Source organism: Eucyclogobius newberryi, unplaced genomic scaffold (genome assembly GCF_026437365.1).
Source record: "Eucyclogobius newberryi isolate DKJ021-1_F unplaced genomic scaffold, fEucNew1.0.hap1 SCAF_1, whole genome shotgun sequence".
NCBI lineage: Eukaryota > Metazoa > Chordata > Actinopteri > Gobiiformes > Gobiidae > Eucyclogobius > Eucyclogobius newberryi.
Genome location: NW_027315723.1, coordinates 47,593,664 through 47,616,392, shown reverse-complemented (window position 1 = coordinate 47,616,392; position 22,729 = coordinate 47,593,664). Strand labels below are relative to the sequence as shown.

Genomic DNA, 22,729 nt, shown 5'->3' with positions numbered 1-22,729 from the left:
CAGTTCGAATATGTCTTTTCTTTTCAAATAAAAGATAAAATAGTTTAGCTCTTAAAGAAAATAAACAATTTCAAACTAAAAAAGAATTGATTTAGAAAAATGTTGAACATTAGACTATACATCACAAACTTGGTCAAATGATTGGCAAATAATTTACATATTTGTATATTTCATTTGCATATATGAATAAGCAATGCCCATTTTGCCACCTATGTACAAAATGTTTTACAACATTAATTAAAGGGAAGCAAAGGTTAAGAGAGGCTACGCTACGATACAGAATGGAGTTCGAACACAGAGCTTGTGTATGAGTTACGGTCAGTTATTATTCCTGATGTATTTTTACAGTCAACATGAATCCAGAATGTTCCCTGAGCTACCAAGAATGACAATAAAGTCAAGCTAAAATGTTAAATTACATCGCGCTAATGTAATATCCTGAAGCTTCCTGTTGAAATGATTTGTAGCTGTAAATAAAATGACAAAAAGTGTAAAACATGTTGTGAGACAAACATGTATCACTATGAAAGAAACATGCTAACGGTGCCAAGCTAGCTGGCAAATATTTTTTGGAAAACTTTAGCGGTATTTACACAAAAGAAAAAAGAAAACCTTGAGTCACAATGCTGTATTCAATAGTTCTTTTTGAAAACAGGGCTGTTGCCAGGTTTTTAATGAGACCCACAACTCAATTTGATATTCATTTTCTTTTCATTTTATCCAACATCATACTTTGTTTTGTAAGAAGCAAAAAAATAAAAAGGGTAAAAAGGAAATTTGAGATGTGAAAGTAATGGCAAACCTAAACTGCTGGCGAAGCAGTAGAAAGTGTCTTCCAGTGCAGGCTACTTCTGCTCACACAGAGAAACACAAAATAGAAAGATATAAAAAGATCAGAGGATTAGCAACGTTATGGTGGGGTCAAGTGACAACAGCACGCTAACATAGAATAGGCTTTATGCTAGGAAATGTCAGTTATTGTTTTAGAAAGTAGGCCTATATACATTCAATGAGTAATATGTTAAATAAATTCATATTTCCTTTTTTTATTTACTTCCGTTGACACTTAAAAGTATAACTAGATAATGCAAGCACTGAAAAAAGTCACAATTTAATTTAAATAATTGTATTTCCCTTCCCTAGTAGAAGAGGAACACTTGTAATTACAAAATGGTATGATTGGATTCATTTGCTTCTCATAAAACTACAATGTGACAGACTCAAAGATTTCCTGTTCCTTTGGTGGAATATTGTCTAAAAAAAAAAAAAAATATATATATATATATATATATATATATATATATATATATATATATATATATATATAAGGAATTAGCAGCACAGTGAGAAATGAGTCCTTGTGTTTCAAGTGGATTTCCTGGAAGATCTGATACTGTTGAATTGAAGGTAGTTCCAGAGTTTTCCATCATAGTCACTGTTCACCTTTTTAATACAACAACAGTGGATAGGATTCGCAGCAATCAAGACTATTTCCGAAATCCTGGTTTGGTTTGAACAGATCGTTTCTTCTCCAGCTTCAGTAAGTGCTTTGTGTCGTATGTTTAAAAAGAAATCCTCCTCCCTTGACGGTCTAGCGAAGCATAAAACTGCATGCTCAGAACTGAATTAGCAAAGTCACGGGCAAACGTTCGAGGAAAAGAGTTGCAAACATCCAAGGGTAAATTCCGAGTGTCAAAGATGCTGCGTTTGCCCGATTTGAGATTCCTGAAATTGGCGCCTACACTTGGTTGGACCCCTGGCTCGTGCAGGAGGAGAAGCTGTCGTAGAGAGAGTCCGTGAAAGATCCAGCCTGGTCCGGACCCGGTTTGGAGCAGGGTTTTTCCACTCGGCAGCAGTCGGGAGTGTCTTTGAGAGTGGAGTCGGAGTACAGGCTAATGGGGGGGCTCTGGTTCAGCTTGTTCAGAGATTCCAATGACAAGTCGATGGAAACGGGCTGGTTAGAAATGACGGGCGAAGACTTCTCCAGGGAAATGTCCTTCTGCAACACAAAGAGAAACAGAAAACATGAGTACAAACGGTGCATAAGTGTTGCTGTTCTACCATTGAGCCACACAGCCACCCAATAAAGCCAGTGTTCTTTCAACTTCAAAGAGTTAGAAAGCTTAAGTAAAAGAGCCATTCAGATTCTGACATCTGAGATTCAAGATTCAATTGTAGAAGTATTGGATTATTCTGAAATTGCCAGAATTTCCATGGAACAGATAATGTTTCCACAAAATATGAAGAATTATTTTATTTTCGATTTGATAATGGCTCTTTCTTTGTGGTAAACGACTTTTGTGTTTTAGAGTCTGTAACCATGACATTCAAACCATTATTCCGACAATAATGAAAAGGTAAATTGTACGGTTAGTAAGTTGTAGTGAAACTTCCAAGTAAGTTATCTTGCTGTTGTCGTCTCACACTGACACTGCACCACTGCCACTTTGCTGATCTACAAAGCAATAACGGCGACGCCTCCGGAGAGCATGACGCACGATGCAAAGACCCAATGGACGTCACGGGACAAAGTCTCACCTACTCTTCTGTACCATCACGGGCCTAATGCAATCTGCTTTTTCGTTCCTGAGGTGTACGACTGTGCGCCGAGCAGATTAGCATAGCGCGGAACATGCTACACGGGGGAAATGTTAAGTCCAAACTACTACATAGGCAATCTGGCAGCTTCAATTAGCCAGAGCGGTGTCATCGCAAAGACGCTAATGATGGAAGCTGATGTGGCAGCAGCTGTGACCAACGATATAAATGAGTGAGCGACTAAACAACAGCGTGGGGTCATATAAAAGTTGCATTGGAGAACACACTCTATCAAGAAGGAACAGTTTGTTACGCCAGGATTTAGCATAAATGAATTAGCTTAGTTAGCTTATTTAGCAAGTCAAATTCTAACCCTAACTGATGAAAATAGTGTTTATTTTACCATTATTATTAGTATTATCTTGTTACGCTAGATGTTTTTATTTTACAAAAACTTTATTTTTCCCCTCCATTCCTTATTAGGAAATGAGAGGTTTTGTCTATAGAAGTTTTTGTTTATAAGAGTTCTTCTATTAAGAGTGTTTTTTAAACTTCCTATAAGTTATCTGTCCTTTTCCTCTGTATCTACCTGCGTTGCAACAATTAAATTTCCCCATGTGTGGACAATAAAGGAATATCTTATATGTCCTGTATTATGCACTATTATGGAACTTAAAACGACTTCTAAACTGGGCTTTTTAATACCTAAAATATGATGTGTATAGAACAAATCACACACAACTAGAAAAGCTGCTTGCAACTTGAGCTAAATGGTAAAATGTGCTAAAATATCTATTCTTTTAAAATTGTACAGATGGAATATCGGACAATCAGTGAAGTCCCTAGTTTTATTGAGTTCTTTTGCCAGGACTTTGAAGGCGTTAGTCCATTAATCAAGGGTCCCTGGATTGATTTTGTAGCAGGCAGTTTTACAGGAACAATTCTAGCTGTTTTCCAAGCTACCAAACCATCTGATTTTACTTGTATGATGGCTATGTCGATTTCCTATTCTTTCATCTATAGCATTCTTATAATATGTGCCACTAATGCACTTGTATCTGCACTGGCCAGGCGGCTGTGTAGCCCCCAGTGCTGCTAATGATCAACGCGAACACCAACAAACTAAAGATAGACACTTGTTTTTGTCATCTCGGTCTTAATATTCTACTGGTTTCTCTATCTCCGGGGACACTTTAGTGAGCTAGCCGTTGCGATCAGCGATGTGGGTTCAGCCCTTTTAGAAGCTACTGGTGTAAACAGGGAAATGGCTGCAGGAGCTAAACAACCACTTGGGGCACGCCAGCTTGGGACCTCTCCGCTTTTTGCTGCTAGGTTAGAGTTATGATTGCTTGATGGGTTAGCAGCAGTAGCATACATAATCTTGCAGCATTTTGAGGGCTTTTTCCAATTCAAAAGAAAAACATTAAAACATAAAATTTTAAATGGGATGTCTATGCTATCTTCCTAGCAAAAAGGATAAAACAAAACAAAAAACATCTAGTAAATTGGGAATAGCTAATATCTGATCTTCTCTATCCACTCACATTCTGAGAGTCGTTTAGATTAGGTCATGTCGGCAGTGGTGGCTAAACCAAATTAAAACACAATATCAATGAAAAGAAAACCAACAAGACCACCTGGGAGTGTGGCCAGGACCAGCTAAATGTAAGGTAGAAGTAGGTTAGTTATAGAAGTATACAATTTATTAATAAATGTATATTTATATCAATTATCATTTATTTATACATGGTTCAAAAATGTGTTTGGTTTGACATTGAAGTTAGAATGAGTAAGACAAAAGTACCATTTCACAGTTAATTTGTTAGGTGGTGGCTTCAATAAGTCAAATAGTCCCATATGATTGAGCAGGGATTTAAAGTGATTGTGCAATTCTGATGTGCAAAGAGGCAAAGTGTCCAGTCTTAAGCCTGGTCCTGGGGACAACCAGGAGATGCTTTAGATGGGGCATGGGGCTAGAGGAGACCAAATAAATAAGAAGGTACCATTGATACTTTAAAAAACAAACATAAGGATTCTAAAATGTACAGGGAGCCATAACAGGAGTGATGCGCTTTTTGCCAATTAAAAGTCGGGCTGCTGCGTTCTGCACTCCTCGCAGACGGCTGAGCTGGGCCTGGTCGATGCCAACATACAAAGAGCTTTTATGGACTGATTGACGTCACCTGACCCAAAGTGGCAAAGCCCGTCTGCAGGCTGAACTGCCACAACAGCACATGCAGTAACCCTTCCATACTAGAAAACGAAATGCATCTTTTGGAAGAAATTGTATCCCCTACTAAATGTTTCTTTATTTCTTTGAAGTTTGTAGATTGACAATACAAGTGTGTGGGTGACAGGAGTTAAGGCCAGACTGGGATCTCTCTGGCCTGAAGGCTCCTAACTGAAGGCTCCTAACTGCATTCTCTCAGCGCCATTCCAGGTGTAAACCACTCAGCCACTCCAGACCCACGGGGGCAGTCAGCAAGGGAGGAAATATATCTTTGAGAAGGGGAGATCTCTGAGAAAAAATATTTGTTACTCAGCGAGCAATATGGTGGAAATGTTCAAATCAATGTGTCTAAACTCCCTAAGAGACCCATTATTGGTGGACTACAGATGACACTGCAGCATTCAGCAGACCTGCAGTGTTTAATTGACACGGGGCAAGGAAAATTACGGTGGTATTAGATTTATCAGCACTGTTAAAAATGAACATTCAAATTAAATATCTTTCAGGTGACTTCATGGGTCGTGTGGACACAGTAAAAAAAAAAAATCTACATTTGAAGATTTTCTGATACAGTTTCAGAAGGTGAACGTGACATATTGTAATTTTTTAACATTGTACAACAACAGAAAATCAGAATTGGGATCTTATAATAACTGTTTCTAGATTATATGTAGAGGGCACGTGTAAATTCCAACCAGAAACTCTGCTCTCATCACAGCCACGGGTGGTTGAACTCATTATTAATGGTTTTGTTCACGGCCAATTAAAGACTAGCGCTTGTGTGTATGGAGACTTTGATTGACAGGCCTGTTTGTCTCACGTGCTAATTGTTTACTGAAGCACGCACTTGTTTGCTCATTATTAGACACGCCAAGATGCACATACCAACAAGCCAATGAATATTCTGAAAGATTTCACATTGGTGGTCAAATTTTTTACATAAGTCTATTACGAGCATCGAATGGCAGAGTTATAATTCAGGTCTGTGGAGAGGCAAGCCCAGTGATAAGGAGAACACGCTAAAAAATGCATTTGTATTTGGTTTAATTAATTGGTTGAAATGTTGAATAGAGGGGTTTAGAGTACGTCTCACCTTTTGTTTAACAGAAGGGACTAAAGCACATTCTCAAGTAAAATAAATACAGTGACGGTCTGCAATTTGTGGCCTCCTCCAACTTGTCTTTCATGTTGCAAACACAATCTTATTCCATAATAAACTGAGGAATTGTGTCGGTTGGATGTTGACCCTGAATAGTTTGTTTCACCATTTCAAATGTCAAATGTCGGCTGCAATGTTTTCCCAATATTTCTAGGTTATCATTGCTTAAAAACAAGTGGTAGCAGAGGTTGCATACGCATTTGCCTTTTAAGAGAAAACCAAAGCGATCCACTTTTCCGAAAGTTCAAACTTCCTTTTGATTGTCTTGGTGAGTGTGGAAAAGTGGTCGGTGTGTGTCTGTCTGGGCACATAATGCAGCCTTAAAGGAGACCTATTATGCAAAATTGACTTTAAGGAGTGTTTAACCATATTATTATCCCATATTATTATCTCTATCCACCGATCCCCGTATCACCACGCCCACTGCTCTTTACTCACTTCCTTCTGCAATTGTATATTCTTAAATAGTGACACATGTATGATTAGGCAGCGTTGCGTAGCCCTTTTGACACAAATAATAACATAATAAAATAAAAACATCTTCCGCTCCCCTTGTTTTTAAAAGCATTTTGTCTACTGTAAAGAAAAGAAAAATAATACAGTATCACCAAAGAACCATCCGGCATGACTTAATTTATTATAATAATATAAAGCCTTGGGGTGCAGGTTGTGCCAGTTCCAAGTCGTAACAAATGTGTTCCATTCAATGTTATTTTGCACAAAACTAATCAATCAGCAATGACTTTCTATGGCAACTCAAAAGCGCCAAATCTCAAGGATGAAAAACAGACAGTGTACGTTGTTTTTCCACACCAATCTCTCTTTTCTTTACTGTAAACAGAGCTGTAGGTGAAGCCCCGAAATAGAGAGAGGCAAAAGTGTTAGAGGAGAGGGGTGCGTGAAGGGAAGAGCGGAGAGAGCTAGGCTAACGTGCAGCGGGTGGAGGGAGGTAGGAGGCCTAGTGTTAGCGGGTGTTAGCGCTGGTGTCAGGTGCTGTCAGGATGATGAATGGCGGTCCGGTGCAGGCTATGGCGCTTCTACATCACTCTCCTGAGCGTTTGTGAAAGGTTATTAGAGTCTCTGAAATCAGGGGGAAAAAACGAAGAAAAGACAATGTCCAAGTCTCCATTCCCCACGCCGGACCATGCAGGTGAACAGGTGAAAGATAAATCGTCGTTTCATAAGCATAATGTGGGGTAAGTGAGTTCAATGGAGCTCATCCATCATAATACCAGACTTTTGGAATGAAGTTTAGAGGCAATTAATATTATATTTGGCTTATGGCATGAATGCATATTGTCTTTTTAAATGTCATCAGTGGTTCATAAAGCTATACAATCTCATAACGGACTGCAAAATGTGGGAAAAGATTATTAACTATTTTTGATGAATGTATTCTACTCTTTTGTGTAACTATATGGTAGGTTTGAAGACAGTAGAGTAACTTAATGGGCCACTTGATACGGCATATTTATCGAGCATTAGCCCACGGTTAGTGGTTAGATACCAACTAAAACTTTATACTTCTGAAACAAAAAACAAAATCCTTTAACTTGTGACTTTATGTAGAGAAACAGAAATATTCAACTGACCCTTCTTTAGATGCTTTAACTGAACAATGTACTTTCAAAACGTTCAAAATCACTTTGAGCAGACTATATTTCACACTAACATTTCATTTCAAATAGTCAAGGCCAAATTCTTCAAAACTGTCAATTAACTTAAACTAAAAATAATGTGTTTTTTTCTACAATGGAACACCCCTGGACGAATGAGGGATTACACCAACTTGTTTTTAAAAATGTTTTTTTTCATGTGACTTCCATGTGATCACAGTTCATGTACATGAAGTAGATATATACTGTACTCAGAAGGTACAAACGATCAACTACACTTCACTGTCACTCAGAGCAACCGGGAAAACACTGAACATGACGATCTCACCAAAGAGCAGATTTGGTCAAGGATCAGGTCACAATTCCATTACTCAGCACTTCTTTATAATAACTTTCACAATTCGAGAAAGAAGACCATCTCCAATCCACTTCCCCTAAGATTCCAGCACCATTATTTCCCCTCAAACATAGAGCTCACACAAACTGCAGGTGTCCAGTAAGTAGAGTGACCAGGACATTGCAGCATTCCGAGTTGTGTCAGAAAACAATGGGATACCTCTAAAACTGGACTCATTTATCGTTCAGGAGCAACAGCGGACAAAGATTGGCCTAAGTCCCCCAGTACCATCCAATACGTGATTGAAATTCTCTTTTGGTCAGATTCGATTTCAGGAAGGTCATGGAAAAATGATCGTAGCGCTTAAAGGGATTGTGGTGAAGGGCAGAGCAGCTCACTGTCAGAACGGAGCAGCTGGTCAAACACCAACAATGTGATATTACTTTTTTGTGAATTGTACAATTAGACAAAAATAGATAGTTATCAAAGTTTTTTCTTATGTATTCATCAAAACATATGGAGTGGTGTCCTATTGATTCCAACACTAAGGAAAATGTTCTATACTGATTTTGGTACCACAATTATAATAAGAAAACATACTCTTTGGTAGATCATTCTAATTTTCACACAGAGCACAACATAATATTTTTTTAAAGGACGCATAAGTATTATTTATATTGATATTGGCCTTTAAACATGCTCTTGTACCTCTGCTCTGGAATCTCATGTTTTAAAACTTAAGATAATGCATGTGTAAAGTACACAACATTCTCTCTCCTCAGAGGGACTTACCATGGGGAAATAAACAAAAGCTAGCTTGTCCCGACTTGCTAACATAAGCATGCAGTTGTAATAGTTGTGGTTTGATGTCAGAAATGCTCAGAACGAGTCTGTGAATGGTTTATGGACTTAAAAACAGCCCAGGAGACACTGGATCTCTACGACGTGGGAACGGTTCAGGCTCAGAGAAGGAGCAGAGAAGAGGACCTCATAAACAAGCTTAATGAAACAAGCGTGAGTGAAGCTAAAACAACTCCAGGTACGTTTTTATATATATTCTAACAGAACAATTAAATCAATAGGACGTTTCTGTGGAAGATGGACATGGATGTCTTTCCATGGCTTCAGCACGTCCATGTGGCAGATGCCTCATCCCTCCATGTTTCTTCACCCAAGAGAAAGCTGAACATCTTAATCAAGTATTTTCTGTCCTCCACATGTAAAAGTATTGATGTTTTCTGTCTCCAGACACATCCACTGTCAGGCCGTTTGCATAATCGTCTCCCGAGCAGCACGAGCATGGAGCGGAATATATTGAATTTTTATTGTGCTGCTCGTGCAACAGACTTATTTCAAAAAAAGTTTTTTTTTAAATCTAGCGGCATGGAAGTATTAGCACTCCTCGCCATGGTGTTCCAACTTCATCCCCAAAGTCAATGTTTTTCTCTTCAGAATTGTTTGCAGATTTTGATATAGAGAAAGCAGCTTAATTGCTTTCGATCGTCTCGCCCTCTCATGTCAGCGGGAATTTGCCTACCAGTATTTAAGTGCGCTGAATGACAAATGAGGAGCAGTGACCGTGAAATGGTAACCCCCAGCCCGGCCCAGCCACCCCTGACAAACAACATGTCACCCAAATCATTAAAAATAAAAAATAGTAAAATAATAAAACAAATAATCGGCGAACTGAATCAGAGTGTACAGGTTATTAGGGCTCCATCGAACAATTGGAATGACCGTGACTAGTTGTACTTGGATTTTGATCATTGTAATCGTGTATAGACTCTAAAACACATGCCATTTTTTTAAATAACAAAGGCAGCTGCATTTTTAAATCTAAATGTCAGACATTGAGTAAAACATCCATCCAGAATTCTTCAATCACAACATTTCAGCATTTATTCAGTGAAAAATGTATTTCAAAATCTCAAAATCTCAATGTACAAGTCAATTCATCTAAAGTAAAATTAGCTGACTTGTTGACTACCATACTCAACATTAGTTAGTTGCAGACTGTTAAACTGATGCTTTGGTAAACTTGTTAACATGTTCTTTATGCTATAGTTATCTGAATAACTGTTCATATGTTACGTTAACATACCAGACACTTAAGACAGTTCGTTGTTCGTCTGTCCGTCATGTAGCTGAAGGTGTTAGCGTTAGCATACGTACACCTATTCACCATGTTCTCTAATCTGTTATTATTTTAAATTGCATTTCAAGATTAAATGTCTGTTCTTGGTTTTGGATTTTATCAAATAAATTTCCCTAAAAATGCGACTTATAATCCGGTGCAATTTATAGTCCGGAAAATACAGTGAGCTATCGCTGCTTAGCATTTTTGTCAAATGTTGTTAAATCTATCCGTGCATTCACACCCCTGGTGCTGGTTTGGTCCAGGTTTGGTCCCGGTTTGGTTCTGGTTTGGTTCTGTTCTAGTTCTGGTTTGGTTTGGTTCTGTTCTAGTTCTGGTTTAGTCTTTGTCTTGATCATTTTGATGTGTGTGCCAGGGTGAATGCAGCCTTATGAACTTATTGTGTGCCTTTCATTTTTTAGCATACTGGTCTATTTAATATTGAAGGTGAGAACTTCAGTATTAACAGTTTGAACCAATTGAGCACATACAGTTTTAAGTTGGTGCAAAACACCAAACAGCTACTTCATCCATCACAATAAAGTGTATAATGTGAGCATTGAATATCGTATTAAAGGCCATAAATTACATTACGCAAACAGAAGTTAAACTTACAGTGAGGCCGTCAGTGGGTTTTTGGTCTAGCGCCTCCTCCTGGTGCAGCAGACTGTAGCGGGACAGCCTCTTGCCCTCCTCCAGACAGGGGAACACCTCCTGCTGGTAGTAGTCCATGATTGACAAGCCTTTACCCACGCTGCACCGCTTCAGGGTCTGCTCACTCTGGTCCACTGTGGAGCCAACAGATTAAGATTAATTACTCATTAAGCAAAATCTACAATGCTAGGCGCTAGGAAAGAGCCAGAGAAACAAAAATAAGGCACTGTAACAAATTTTTACTGTCTTAAAACGTAAAAAGCAGAACAACATTTTTTAATCTACAATTTTTTGGGGGAAATGTAAACCGTTTGCAGAGGTCCAAATGTATTATTCACCTACCTAATACATTCCAATTATCCTAATTATTCACTACATTGAGTTTATATGCGCTTTTCTCAACTTTCAGAGACCAGCGCAGAGCGTATCGTCATGGTAAAGCTAGCAAATAATAATTTGATAATTAGCTCTATAATTAGATGCAGACAGCACACAGTGGTTTCATTTTCACCCTAAGAGCTGCTCTCACCCTAAGAGCTGCTTTTAGTGACTATAACATAGATCTTCTAGCTCTAACTGAAACGTGGCTTCAACAAGACGACTACGTCAGACTAAATGAGTCCACCCCACCCACCCATGTAAACTTTCAGACCGCCAGGAGCACAGGCCGAGGTGGTGGTGTGGCAGTGATCTCACACTCAAGCCTACTCATGAGCCCTAAAACTAACAATGCATTTCACTCATTTGAAAGCCTTATGCTGTCGATCACATGTCCAAATATGAAAAACCAAAAAGGAGTTTTGTTCATAGTTATCTACCGACCCCCTGGTCCCTACTCAGTTTTTAACAGAGTTTTCTGACTTTATATCAAACTTAGTGTTAGCCTGGGATAAAATAGTTATAGTTGGAGACTTTAATATCCACGTGAACATGAGTGATGACGCCCTCAGTAATGCCTTCAGCGCCTTGTTAGACAGCATTGGTTTCACTCAGAATGTAAATAAAGCGACTCACACTCATAAGAACACTCTGGATCTTGTCCTAACGTATGGAACAGAGATTAGTGACCTCATTGTCCTCCCTCAAAACCCTATATTGTCAGATCATTTCCTAATTACCTTCCAGTTTATTCTTAAAGATCATCCAGTCCCACAAAATAAAGTTATAATGAAAAGGACAATATCTGAAAAATCTATCTCAAAATTCAAAGAAATAATAGAGCCAATATTCAGTGACATGTCATGTGATCCTGCTGAGAACAGCTTTAGTCCCAGTTTAAGTGATCAATGTGTCGACTTGACCATGAATTCTCTGAAGTCTGCTCTTGACGTTGTCGCGCCGTTAAAACAGAAGGTCATTAGGCCAAAGCGCGCCTCCCCATGGTACAACCAAGAACTGCGTTCACATAAACAAAGAGTTAGAAAGTTAGAGAGATTATTTCGTCGCTCTCACACCGAAGAATCCCTAAAAGCATGGAAAAGTTGCCTGCTGTCCTATAAGCAGGCTCTGCGTAAGGCCCAAACCAGATATTATTCAAATCTAATAGAAGTCAACAAAAGTAACACTAAATTCCTTTTCAGCACTGTAGCTAGGCTAACAAACTGTCACAGTGCAGTAGAGCCCTCAATCCCAGCTACACTTAGCTCTGATGATTTCCTCCTATTTTTTAACAATAAAATAAAAACAATCAGAGATAAATTAGATGAAATTACCCCCGCTATTAGCCCTGAACTAGCCCAAGCTGTAAATCTAACGTCTCATATAAATCCACCTGTAAACTTAGAAAGGTTCACAGCTGTTGATCAAGCAGAGATAACTTCAGCCATTATGTCCTCTAAAAGCTCAACTTGTGTCCTAGACCCCATTCCAAGCAGACTCCTCAAAGACATTCTCCCCCTAATTATAGACCCTATTCTTAATATAATAAATACTTCACTCCAAAGTGGCTATGTTCCACAGTCCTTCAAACATGCAGTCATTAAACCTCTTCTGAAAAAGCCTAATCTAGATCCCGACCTATTGGTAAACTACAGACCTATTTCAAATCTTCCCTTCGTCTCTAAAATCCTTGAAAAAGTTGTAGTAAAACAGCTTTGTCGTCACCTGCAGGACAATAACTTATTTGAAGTTTTCCAGTCAGGGTTCAGAGCCCACCACAGCACTGAAACTGCACTAGTTAAAGTCACAAATGATTTGTTATTAGCCGCTGACGATGGACTGGTCTCAATCCTGGTTCTGTTGGACCTCAGCGCAGCGTTTGACACCATTGACCACAACATTCTACTGCAGAGGTTAGAATGTGATGTAGGTGTTGGAGGAACAGCCCTCAGCTGGTTTAAATCCTATCTATCTGATAGGTTCCAATTTGTTAATGTAAACCAGAGCTCCTCACCAAGCTCTAAAGTAATTTACGGTGTGCCACAGGGTTCGGTACTCGGTCCAATTCTGTTTACTCTTTATATGCTGCCATTAGGCAACATTATCAGAAAGCATGACATTAACTTCCACTGCTATGCAGACGACACTCAGCTGTATTTATCAATGAAACCTGATCAGAGCGATCAAGTAGACAGACTTAGTACTTGTGTGAAGGAGATAAAAACCTGGATGACACTAAACTACCTGCTTCTTAACCCTGAAAAAACCGAGGTCATTGTGCTTGGCCCTAAGCATCTACGAGATGCTCTATCTGAGCAGATAGTCACACTGGACAATGTCAGTGTAGCCTCCAGTTCTACTGTAAGAAACCTTGGAGTCTTATTTGACCAGGAGCTCTCATTTAAAGCTCACATAAATCAAGCTTGTAAAACAGCCTATTTCCATTTGCGCAACATAGCCAAAATCAGAAGAATCCTGCCTAAAAGTGATGCCGAAAAACTTATCCATGCATTTGTAACGACTAGATTAGACTACTGTAACTCCCTGCTTGCAGCGTGTCCTAAAAGCTCCATAAAAAGCTTTCAACTGGTTCAAAATGCAGCAGCAAGATTACTAACAGGAACAAAAAGAAGAGAGCACATTATGCCGGTGCTGAAGTCTCTTCACTGGCTCCCCGTCGAGTCTAGAATCAAATTCAAAATTCTACTCTTGACCTACAAAGCCATAAATGACATGGCCCCATCCTACCTCAAAGATGCTATAGAACCATATCATCCAAACAGAGCTCTTCGCTCTCAGAATGCCGGCCTTCTGGTGGTCCCAAGAGTCTCTAAAAGTACTGTAGGAGGTAGAGCGTTTAGCTACCAAGCTCCTGTGTTATGGAATCAGCTCCCGACCCATGTTAAATATGCTGACACAGTCTCTTCATTTAAGTCCAGGCTTAAAACGTTCCTCTTCGAAATCGCTTATGGTCAGACTAGTTAGGATCAGAAACATAAACCCACAGCTTTAGCTATGCTGCCCTAGGAGTAACTATGCTGGGGGAAGTATGGCAGCTTGACCACTATCCTCTTCTTCTTCTGACTACTTATGCTATCAAACAATATTTATTTTTTGATTCCACTTGCAAACTGTTCACCGCCTTCTTTTCTTTCTCTCACTCCTGAGGACCTGTGGACCCAGATGCCCCTCCCCTGGTGAAGTGGTCCCTGCCCTGTGTGGACGGTCCCTCATCTGCCTGAGGAGTGGGTCCAGCTCGCCCCCGACGGTCCCTCATCTGCCTGAAGAGTGGGTCCAGCTCGACTCCGACGGTCCCTCATCTGCCTGAAGAGTGGGCCCAGCTCGACTCCGACGGTCCCTCATCTGCCTGAGGAGTGGGTCCAGCTCGCCCCCGACGGTCCCTCATCTGCCTGAAGAGTGGGTCCAGCTCGACTCAGACGGTCCCTCATCTGCCTGAAGAGTGGGCCCAGCTCGCCTCAGACGGTCCCTCATCTGCTTGAAGAGTGGGTCCAGCTCGACTCAGTCGGTCCCTCATCTGAAGAGTGGGTCCAGTTCGCCTCAGTCGGTCCCTCATCTGCCTGAAGAGTGGGTCCAGCTCGACTCAGTCGGTCCCTCATCTGCCTGAAGAGTGGGTCCAGCTCGACTCAGACGGTCCCTCTTCTGCCTGAAGAGTGGGTCCAGCTCCAGTCTCCTCGTGTCCGTCTGTCCGTCTGTGAGAGTCGGATCTCTCTTTCACTGGAACTCCTCCAGGTTTCTACGCTTTTTTCCCAAAGAGGTTTTTTTTGTAGTTTTTCCTGGCCGAGAAGGAGAGTCTAAGGACGGAGGACCCTGGGACATCGTCCCTCGCCACCACAGACATTGTCTGACTCACTCGCCACCACAGACATTGTTGATTCATTTCTCCCTGTGGCCCTCAGAGGCAACTGTTGTTGTGATTTTGGGCCTTACAAAAATAAATTGATTTGATTTGATTTTACAATATATCTGTACTTAGGCTGAATAGATTTTACTTTATTACATGAAAAAAAATCAGATACAGTGTTTTTTACAGACTAGAAAAGCGACATGGCGTCCACAAGCAGTGGAGACGGGTTGTCCCTGCCAAAAGTGACATGTCCAAACCATCCTGATGCCTTTTTGGTGAAGGACTACAGAGCAGGTGACATGATCCGCTGTAGGTGGATCATGTTCTTGGTGACAGAGTAATCAACTTAGGCTCAGAGTAGAGAACGTTCTCAAATGAAAAAGCCCTCAAAGACCCATCTGGAGTGGGAGACACTCAGAACCTGTACTGAATGGACCTGACCACGATGGTCAGCAAGGGAATGGGAGCATCTAGTTTTGACGAATTCCATATACCAAAACAGACAGACATTGAACAGTTCAGGCATCGTCTGTCCCATGAACATTCAAAGAGTTTTGTACTGTCTAGAATCTGAAAGGAGATTGGGGCATTGTTTTAAACTGATCCTAAAGGCTCTGGAGACCAGTGTGGATTGCATAACCACTAGAGACTTCATGTCCCTCTCCTGCTCCCAACCTGGGGCTCCCCAACCTGGGGCTGCTCAAACAGGTGCCGATGGCAGCCACTTACATCGCCTGAAAGGCAGTGGTGATGGCAGTGGCTGAACCCTGGGTTCAGTCCCATCTCTGTGGCAGCTGCTGCCCTCTACATGACCTCTCATGCGTCAGCAGAGAAGAAGACTCAGAAAGAGATCCGAGACAGAGCTCTTCCCTCCAGACCTTAAGTTTGACACACCAGTGGAGAAGCTGCTTTTGTGGAGACACGATGGTAGGCCACAGACTTCTGTATATATGTCCTGTGGACGACTTAACTCCTGCCACGCAATATCAGGCTGTTTTCTCATTAAAACAGACTTTCATTTTGTAGGATATTATGTTGTTTAAAGTTATTTAAAGATTTTTTTTTTGCTTTAAAAAATCAGGTACAGCCCCTTAAATACATCAATATTTTTTCAATCATATTTTTGCATTTCAAACAAAAAAGTTTAGAAATAAGCCTGTAAATGTCTTTGTGAAGGTTTAAGTATCGTACACAATTGAAAGGAAATATCACTAGTTTATATCCTTGAGGGGGATAAAATTGCTTTTTTTTTCTTACTTTTTCTGTCAGAACTTTTAGTCTTCTTTTCACTATGATTTACTGATATTATAATTTTGCATCTTCAAAACATATTTCCATAACTAACATCCTTCTACTAGAGAGAAATATTTTCTTTTAAATGTTAAAATGTCATTATGTAACATTGTTTTGCCCATATGGATGATGGATTCAGCTGATATAACGTTAGATAGAACTAAATGCTGTTGGAGGAGCTGTATAACCTGGGCAAGTCTTGCTTCGTCGCGGTGACTCTGTTGGCTCCGTCTCCGTCTCGCTGCTGCTGCCCGAGTACGTGCACACCCTCAGGGCCCTTTCCTGTGCACAGACACCCACACAAGGCTATCACACTGGCCAATAAAGGCTTTAGAAGTCTTTCTCCTTCTATGTATGTATATACAAAGAGACATAGTATGCTTCTTCGGGCACTTAGTATTGAACTATAACATACAGTAAAACATTTTACATTTTGTCCATTCACTTCCAGTTCGAAACTACAGAATTGATAAGCCCCGCCTCTTCATAGTGACATTTCACTATAACAAGCAGTAGATTGTCATCTACATGTTTTTACTTGTTGAAAAGTGGCTATGAGATATTTTAGAACCCTACATGTGTCACTCAGTCTTAGTTTTTGAAAATAATTGCAATAAAGTACAGGGATGTGAGCGGCAATGGGGAAAAGGTTAAAAAGAAACTTACGAATGTAACTACGTTCTACGAATCCCTACTAACAGCCAGAGGGCGAGGCTGAAAGCACTGAATGATTCGCTCAAAGATTCACCCTCTGGTGGTCAGAAGGGATGAAATAGAACAGAAAAAATCTCAGAAACCTGAGCCTCAGTTGCAGGACAAAACAGGATTACTAACTAATGATGAGGAAACAAGGTTAAAAGTGCATTATTATGTCCCCTTTAAAGATGCACCATGTAACTTTTCTGCATTTCTTTATGGGGACTTTTTTTGCTTAGAATGTTTTCTAGTATGACATTGGACTTCATGTTAAAAAATTGTCAAATGTCAAAATACAGGTCGTAATTTGGAGTAGCGACAGCTCACAATGAGAATTGCAAGTTAAATGAGGTAAATGCCATATTTTGAAACATTCTAAGCACTAAAGTAAATAAAATATAATAAAATAAAATATTCAGCTAATCACAAACGAGCTTTGTGAACCCTAAAAAGCAATTAATACCTGGAAATATATGTTAAACTGCAGCCTTATTATTTGCCTTGTTATGTCAGTCGTCCTTTTTAGATACAAATAAAATAAAATACTTTCTTAATAAATTACAACTGTTTCCTTAGCCTTAGTATCAATGATGGGTTGACCACTAGAATAGTACAATGCCATTTTGAATCCATACATTCACTTGAAGAATATAATTGACACCTTGAAGCACCATGTCTGTGTATTCTTTCAACATGTTACAGTGGTAATACATAATGTAAGAGTGGTACCCCAGGCATCTCCTGCTCCGTGCTCCTGCTGCTCTTCTCCGCTTCCGTTATCTCCTCGGCGGAAGCTGAGCCGCGAGAGGTGCACATACTCGACCTCTTGGTTCTGATTGCATCTACAAATACAAAACACAACGCAGACAGTCAGTGAGGAGCCAGTGGGACAGCTGCGTGTACTGTCTATCATCCCGGGAAGTGAGGAAAGGATGAAGGAATACTACCAAAGGCAATAAAATGCAGGTGATTTTTGTGCTTTTTTTTTGCCTTAATTCTCCAGCGCAGACGGATATTAAGTTTTGGTTGACACGCTGGCTTAAAGAACAAACATAAGGCTTCATTCAACAAAGAAAGCACAGCACAATGAGACTCTGTTATGGCTCTGTGGTTGAACAGGGCAGTGGGTGAGTTTGTAGTCAATTGAAATGGCATAATTTTAAGGGAATTATTAAAACCAGCCCTACATGTTGGTCAAAAAAATAAAAATAAACGGCAGAGCTTAACGCCCATCGATTTTGTTTTTTTCAACAATGGTCATGAAAACACCGATCTCTATTTTTTTGTCAATTAATTTTTCATGAGTGAAACAGTAAGTGCGAACCAGTGTGGTACTAAATTGTACAAACCAATAACCAATAGTCAAGACATTGCAATTGGTTGTACAACAAAACCTATCAATACAAGTTTTTATTTTATTTATTTATTTTTTTTACCTCCGCACAGCGTAACATTCTTGGCCAAGTTACTAGTCAGGTCTGTAGAGAGGCAAGTTGCTCCTTGTATGGATGCATGTTTTTCAAGGTATTTTTGAGTAATAAAAGTGCTCAAAATGAAATGAATGCATTGATGTTAGTCTAATATCATGGGATACTGTGCATGCAATATTAATATATATATATATATATATATATATATATATATATATATATATATATATATATATGTCAATAGGTGAGGACACAGTTCCTATCTCAACTAAAATGTCCAAACCAGCATCCTAATAGCTGGAATGACACAGCACTCACAGAAATGCTTTCAGCCTGTTTTCCGAAGTGCACCTCCTTCTAACCTCATATCCTTCATTTTAACATTCAGCACATTACACAAACTGTTTGCTTCTAGTGCCACCTGCATTTGTGCCTAAAACCCATTTTTCTGGACAAACAATGCTTGTTCTATGCAGCGACGATGGCAGCGAAAAGTTAAGTAAAGAAAGACACGTTGCTAATCAAGTATGTTCCATGGGGAGGGGTGTAAAATGCTAGCTCTGCAGTCGAGTGGGGGCCGAAGCTGGGGGCCAGTGGAGCGCTTATGGTGGCTTTATTAAGACGTCAGGGTGCATCTAACACAATGTCGTTATGGAGGAAGGAGCAGTGGACATAAGCGGAACCGGCTTTATGGCTATGCTGTGCACAAGAAAGGCTGTTAAGCAGTACAGGCGTTGCAGCAAGATTAATTTTTTTTATTTGGAAATCAGTTTGTATAAAAAATGTGGTAATGAGGTAAGAAACTGAAGATGGATATTAAAATCAATAAATACATTCATAATAATAATTAAAAAAATGCATATACAATTAATGAATATATAAATATATACTCCCATTAATGAGAACATTTTATGTTTTAAGTGTAAAAAAGGTTTGTTTATTTTGTTACCATGTTTTCATAGGGGGCGTTTTGAAAATTGTATTCAGTTTTTGAATAAAGGGTGGGTTCAGGAGTGATTGGTTGCAAGGAACATGACATTGGTTCTTGGGTTTACAATTGGCTTTCCACCTTCATTTTAAAGCCACAAACCACTCATTTGGTTCAGTGAGGTGAAGAGAAGTGAAGAAGAGATGGTTGGTATAATCTGAATTCTGTTTACAACAATGGTCAAGTAAGAGATTGATCTATAACAAGGCAAGCAATAAAAGCAGGGCAGTTTTAGGTTACAACTCCTCCCTTTAGGTCGATGTAATCCCTCATTTGTCTAGGAGTATTCCATTGTAGAAAAAGATTCAGTTGTATTCATCTGGACGCTGTTTTTTATAAAAACGTTTCGACTCTCATCAGCAAGTCATACTCAATCTGCGAATCGAGTTCTCCCTTAAGGCGTATCTGACTCAGCGCTGTATAAATTCTAGTTTCAGATTTAAAATTACTCACATGACTTCAAACATTGTCTTGTTTTTTGAATAAACTAGAAAATTCAAACTTCTCTGTTTCTAATGTTACAAGCTACTACCTAAATCATGCTAAAAATGTCATACGACAAGAATATTTTAACTTGGAAAAACCTTCAAAAGTCTTCTGCCCATCTTCACAACAATCAGCCCCTTGAGCCTCTCCATCTTTTCTTCACCACCACCATTACACATACGTATCATTTTCTCCCTCCATCACATCTCCTACGCCTTGACCTGCAGGGGTCTAAGCTCCAAAATTGGTCCATTCAAATCTAACTGGTCTCTTTGCGTTTCCTCGTATAGTTTTGCACTTCTCTATCAAACTTCTTTCATTATTTCTACTTATGTCCTCACTTGGGAGCAGTATGAAGCCATGTTAGCTGTCCTCGGGGCATTCGTGTTTCTGTACCACTTGTTGTCCATCCATCTTTTGTCGACCTGTCAATTTTGATGCATTAGCTTTTGAATTAGCTTCTTCATTTCTCTCAATCAGCCCGCTAATAACTCCCCCCGTATCCTATAATAGTCTCCACACTTCTGAGTGCTGCTCCCGACAACCAATATTTCACTTAAAGGTAAAACAGTTCACGCTAAGGCTTTCAGGCTCGGGCACATTGCCATTTTAATGTAACAAGACTGCTTTTACAGGCTGGCGGTGCATTTTTTTTCATAGAACGTCTTTATTAGAGGATGTATTGTTAGCGGCTGAGTGTATTAAGATAAATATCAAAATGTAAAAGCACAAAAATAAACAACGCAGACAAAAATCTGGACAAATGATTGAATGTAAAGTTGTGGAAGGTAATTGTGATGTAAATAGACTGACAAGGCTCTTAATATATGGAAAATATGAATATAATATAGATATATATAGCATTTGATACTCAAATAAGAGAAACATAACATTTGGAGAGGAATAAACTTGTAATAGAAGTACTTTAACTTCGCAAGGACATAGTTATTATGTTTTTTATTAGCGCATATTTTGGGACTAAAAGCTCTTGAACTATGAAGTCTTGTTTCAATTGCTAACTTTCTCTACTCTATGGGGAAAGTTTACTCACAAGAATAAAGTGAGAACCCCATCTTTAAGCGTTAACCGACTTGAAAAAAATGAAAATAAAATAATCATAAAGAGCATGGGCAGAAAAAAGCTGATTATATTTACCTGAGGAGGAGAGTTTGGGCAGTCGGCTCTGTACATCCACTTTGTTATTCCGGGTCACCGTGGTGTCAGAGAGGGAGTGGCCTAGGCGGTAGGGGGGTGGGGCCGTGTTTGCTGCGACATCCTCAGGCTGTGACGACGAGGAGGCTAGTTCAGAGGGGTCAGAAGTCATCGGGGCCAATGGACCGCAGGACTCCGACTTTGGCAGAGGGAAGGTGCCGATGCCGCTGTCCAAGGTCCTCATCTGACAGGAGGAGTCTGGAAGGGGGGAGGAGGAGAGGGCAGTGAACACCGGGGGGAGTAGAGGGCGAGTGGGGGGAAGGGTTAGGGGGACACCGGTACGGGACAGGGCACTGGTCACATGCAGTGGAACGGGTGGTGTGTGAAGAGGGCGTCTTGAGGTTTAACAACACACGGAACATAAGAAAAAAGAAAGAGATTGGATATTAACGTTTAAGGTAGTTCTCCAGGAGTTTTGGGACGATTCAGTATACATATATGTAACTCCAAAAAGTTCAATTGGTATCTAAAGAGATGCACAAAAGAGCAATGGAACTGCTGGCTAACTACTAGTTTAAACATTTACCGCATGATGCTGCGCGGTGGCAGAGTGAGTACCACATATATGTGGCTCAATGTGCAGCCGGTGGCAGAGTGAGTTCAATTCCAGCTCCAATTAAATAAATAAAAATACTTGAAAGGCAAGTTTAGTATTTCATTAATGTGGCATGGTGGCACAGTGGCTAGCACTCTCGCTTCACATCTAGAAGGTTGCAGACCAAGCCTTTCTGTGTGGAGTTTGCGTGTTTCTCGTGGGGGGCGGGTTTTCTCTGGAGACTCCGGCAGAATAGGTAAAAAACCTCCAGTGAAGGTGGTACTGACCAAACTGAGCTAAAGATCTGGACATGGGTCCCCGGGCACAGCACTGCAGAGGACAAATTTCCCTATGGGGACAATAAAGGCTAATCTAATCTGATGTTGTGTAGCATTAGCATAACTAGGTAGCATCCCTGCAACTTTCAGTCAGTCAACTCCTGAAATGCTTCCTCTATCACAGTTAGGTTTACAGCTGCTAAATTAGCTAAATCTGTCCAGTCCAAGGTGAGACATGATGCGTCCTTCTACATCCAAGCCGAGATTCAGGAGGCTAACTATTCTGCCGACGTGCAACCCATTATGGCTCTCTCTCATTGTTAAAGATGAGGATTCCTAATTGGCACAAAGGCAGTGTGCAACAGTCGCAGCCTTGAAATCCAAACAAACTTGGCGTGAAGCTGCCACTTCTCCTCATCCAAAACACACAACCTCTAAACCCAAGGACGCCTTTGTTTGTATGCATTCATCACGGAGCACACGGGGGCACTTTGAGGATAACGTTGCCGGGAGCGACAGAAGGCAGAGGTTAACAAAATTTCAGATGCAACAGATGGAGCACAATGCAGGTCCTTGCAACTGTGGCACGCTGACAGTTCACTCATTTTTGTATGCTAAGCTAGGATAGAACTATGTGAGTTTTGCTCTTTTCTGCGGTAACAAGATTCCAAATCAAACCTATACCGGCTGCACACCAAAATAATGTAAAAAAGTGAATTAATCGTTTGTAAGAACAATCCCTGAAGGGGACTCAGACACACTAAAATTGTTGCACTTTTCAAAGCAGTACGTTTTTTGACGGCTTTGAAAAGACAATCGATATTGGAGCGTCTAAACTGTAGAGCATCATCTCTGTCGGCCGCCAGAGATTTAGAAGGATTTTTTTAAACAAGCAGAAAG

The 22,729-nt window shown here is 40.1% G+C and overlaps 1 protein-coding gene across 6 annotated transcripts in view; it reads right to left on the bottom strand.

The window, feature by feature from the left end:
• Positions 1 to 1,328: 1,328 nt before the first annotated feature.
• LOC140361706 (nck-associated protein 5-like) overlaps positions 1,329 to 22,729 on the bottom strand; it is a 246,145-nt gene continuing 224,744 nt past the window's right edge. For 4 of the 6 annotated variants that reach the window (XM_072447498.1, XM_072447515.1, XM_072447523.1 and 1 more), the window contains 5 exons: positions 20,960 to 21,214; positions 17,630 to 17,742; positions 16,393 to 16,486; positions 10,630 to 10,802; positions 1,329 to 1,999 (listed from right to left, as the gene is read on the bottom strand). In XM_072447498.1, coding sequence (XP_072303599.1) covers positions 1,739 to 1,999; positions 10,630 to 10,802; positions 16,393 to 16,486; positions 17,630 to 17,742; positions 20,960 to 21,214 — 896 coding nt within the window. In that variant the 3' untranslated portion in view covers positions 1,329 to 1,738. Of the gene's footprint in view, positions 2,000 to 10,629; positions 10,803 to 16,392; positions 16,487 to 17,629; positions 17,743 to 20,959; positions 21,352 to 22,729 lie in introns of those variants that run through there. The other 2 variants (XM_072447506.1, XM_072447541.1) reach the window with 2 other exon arrangements.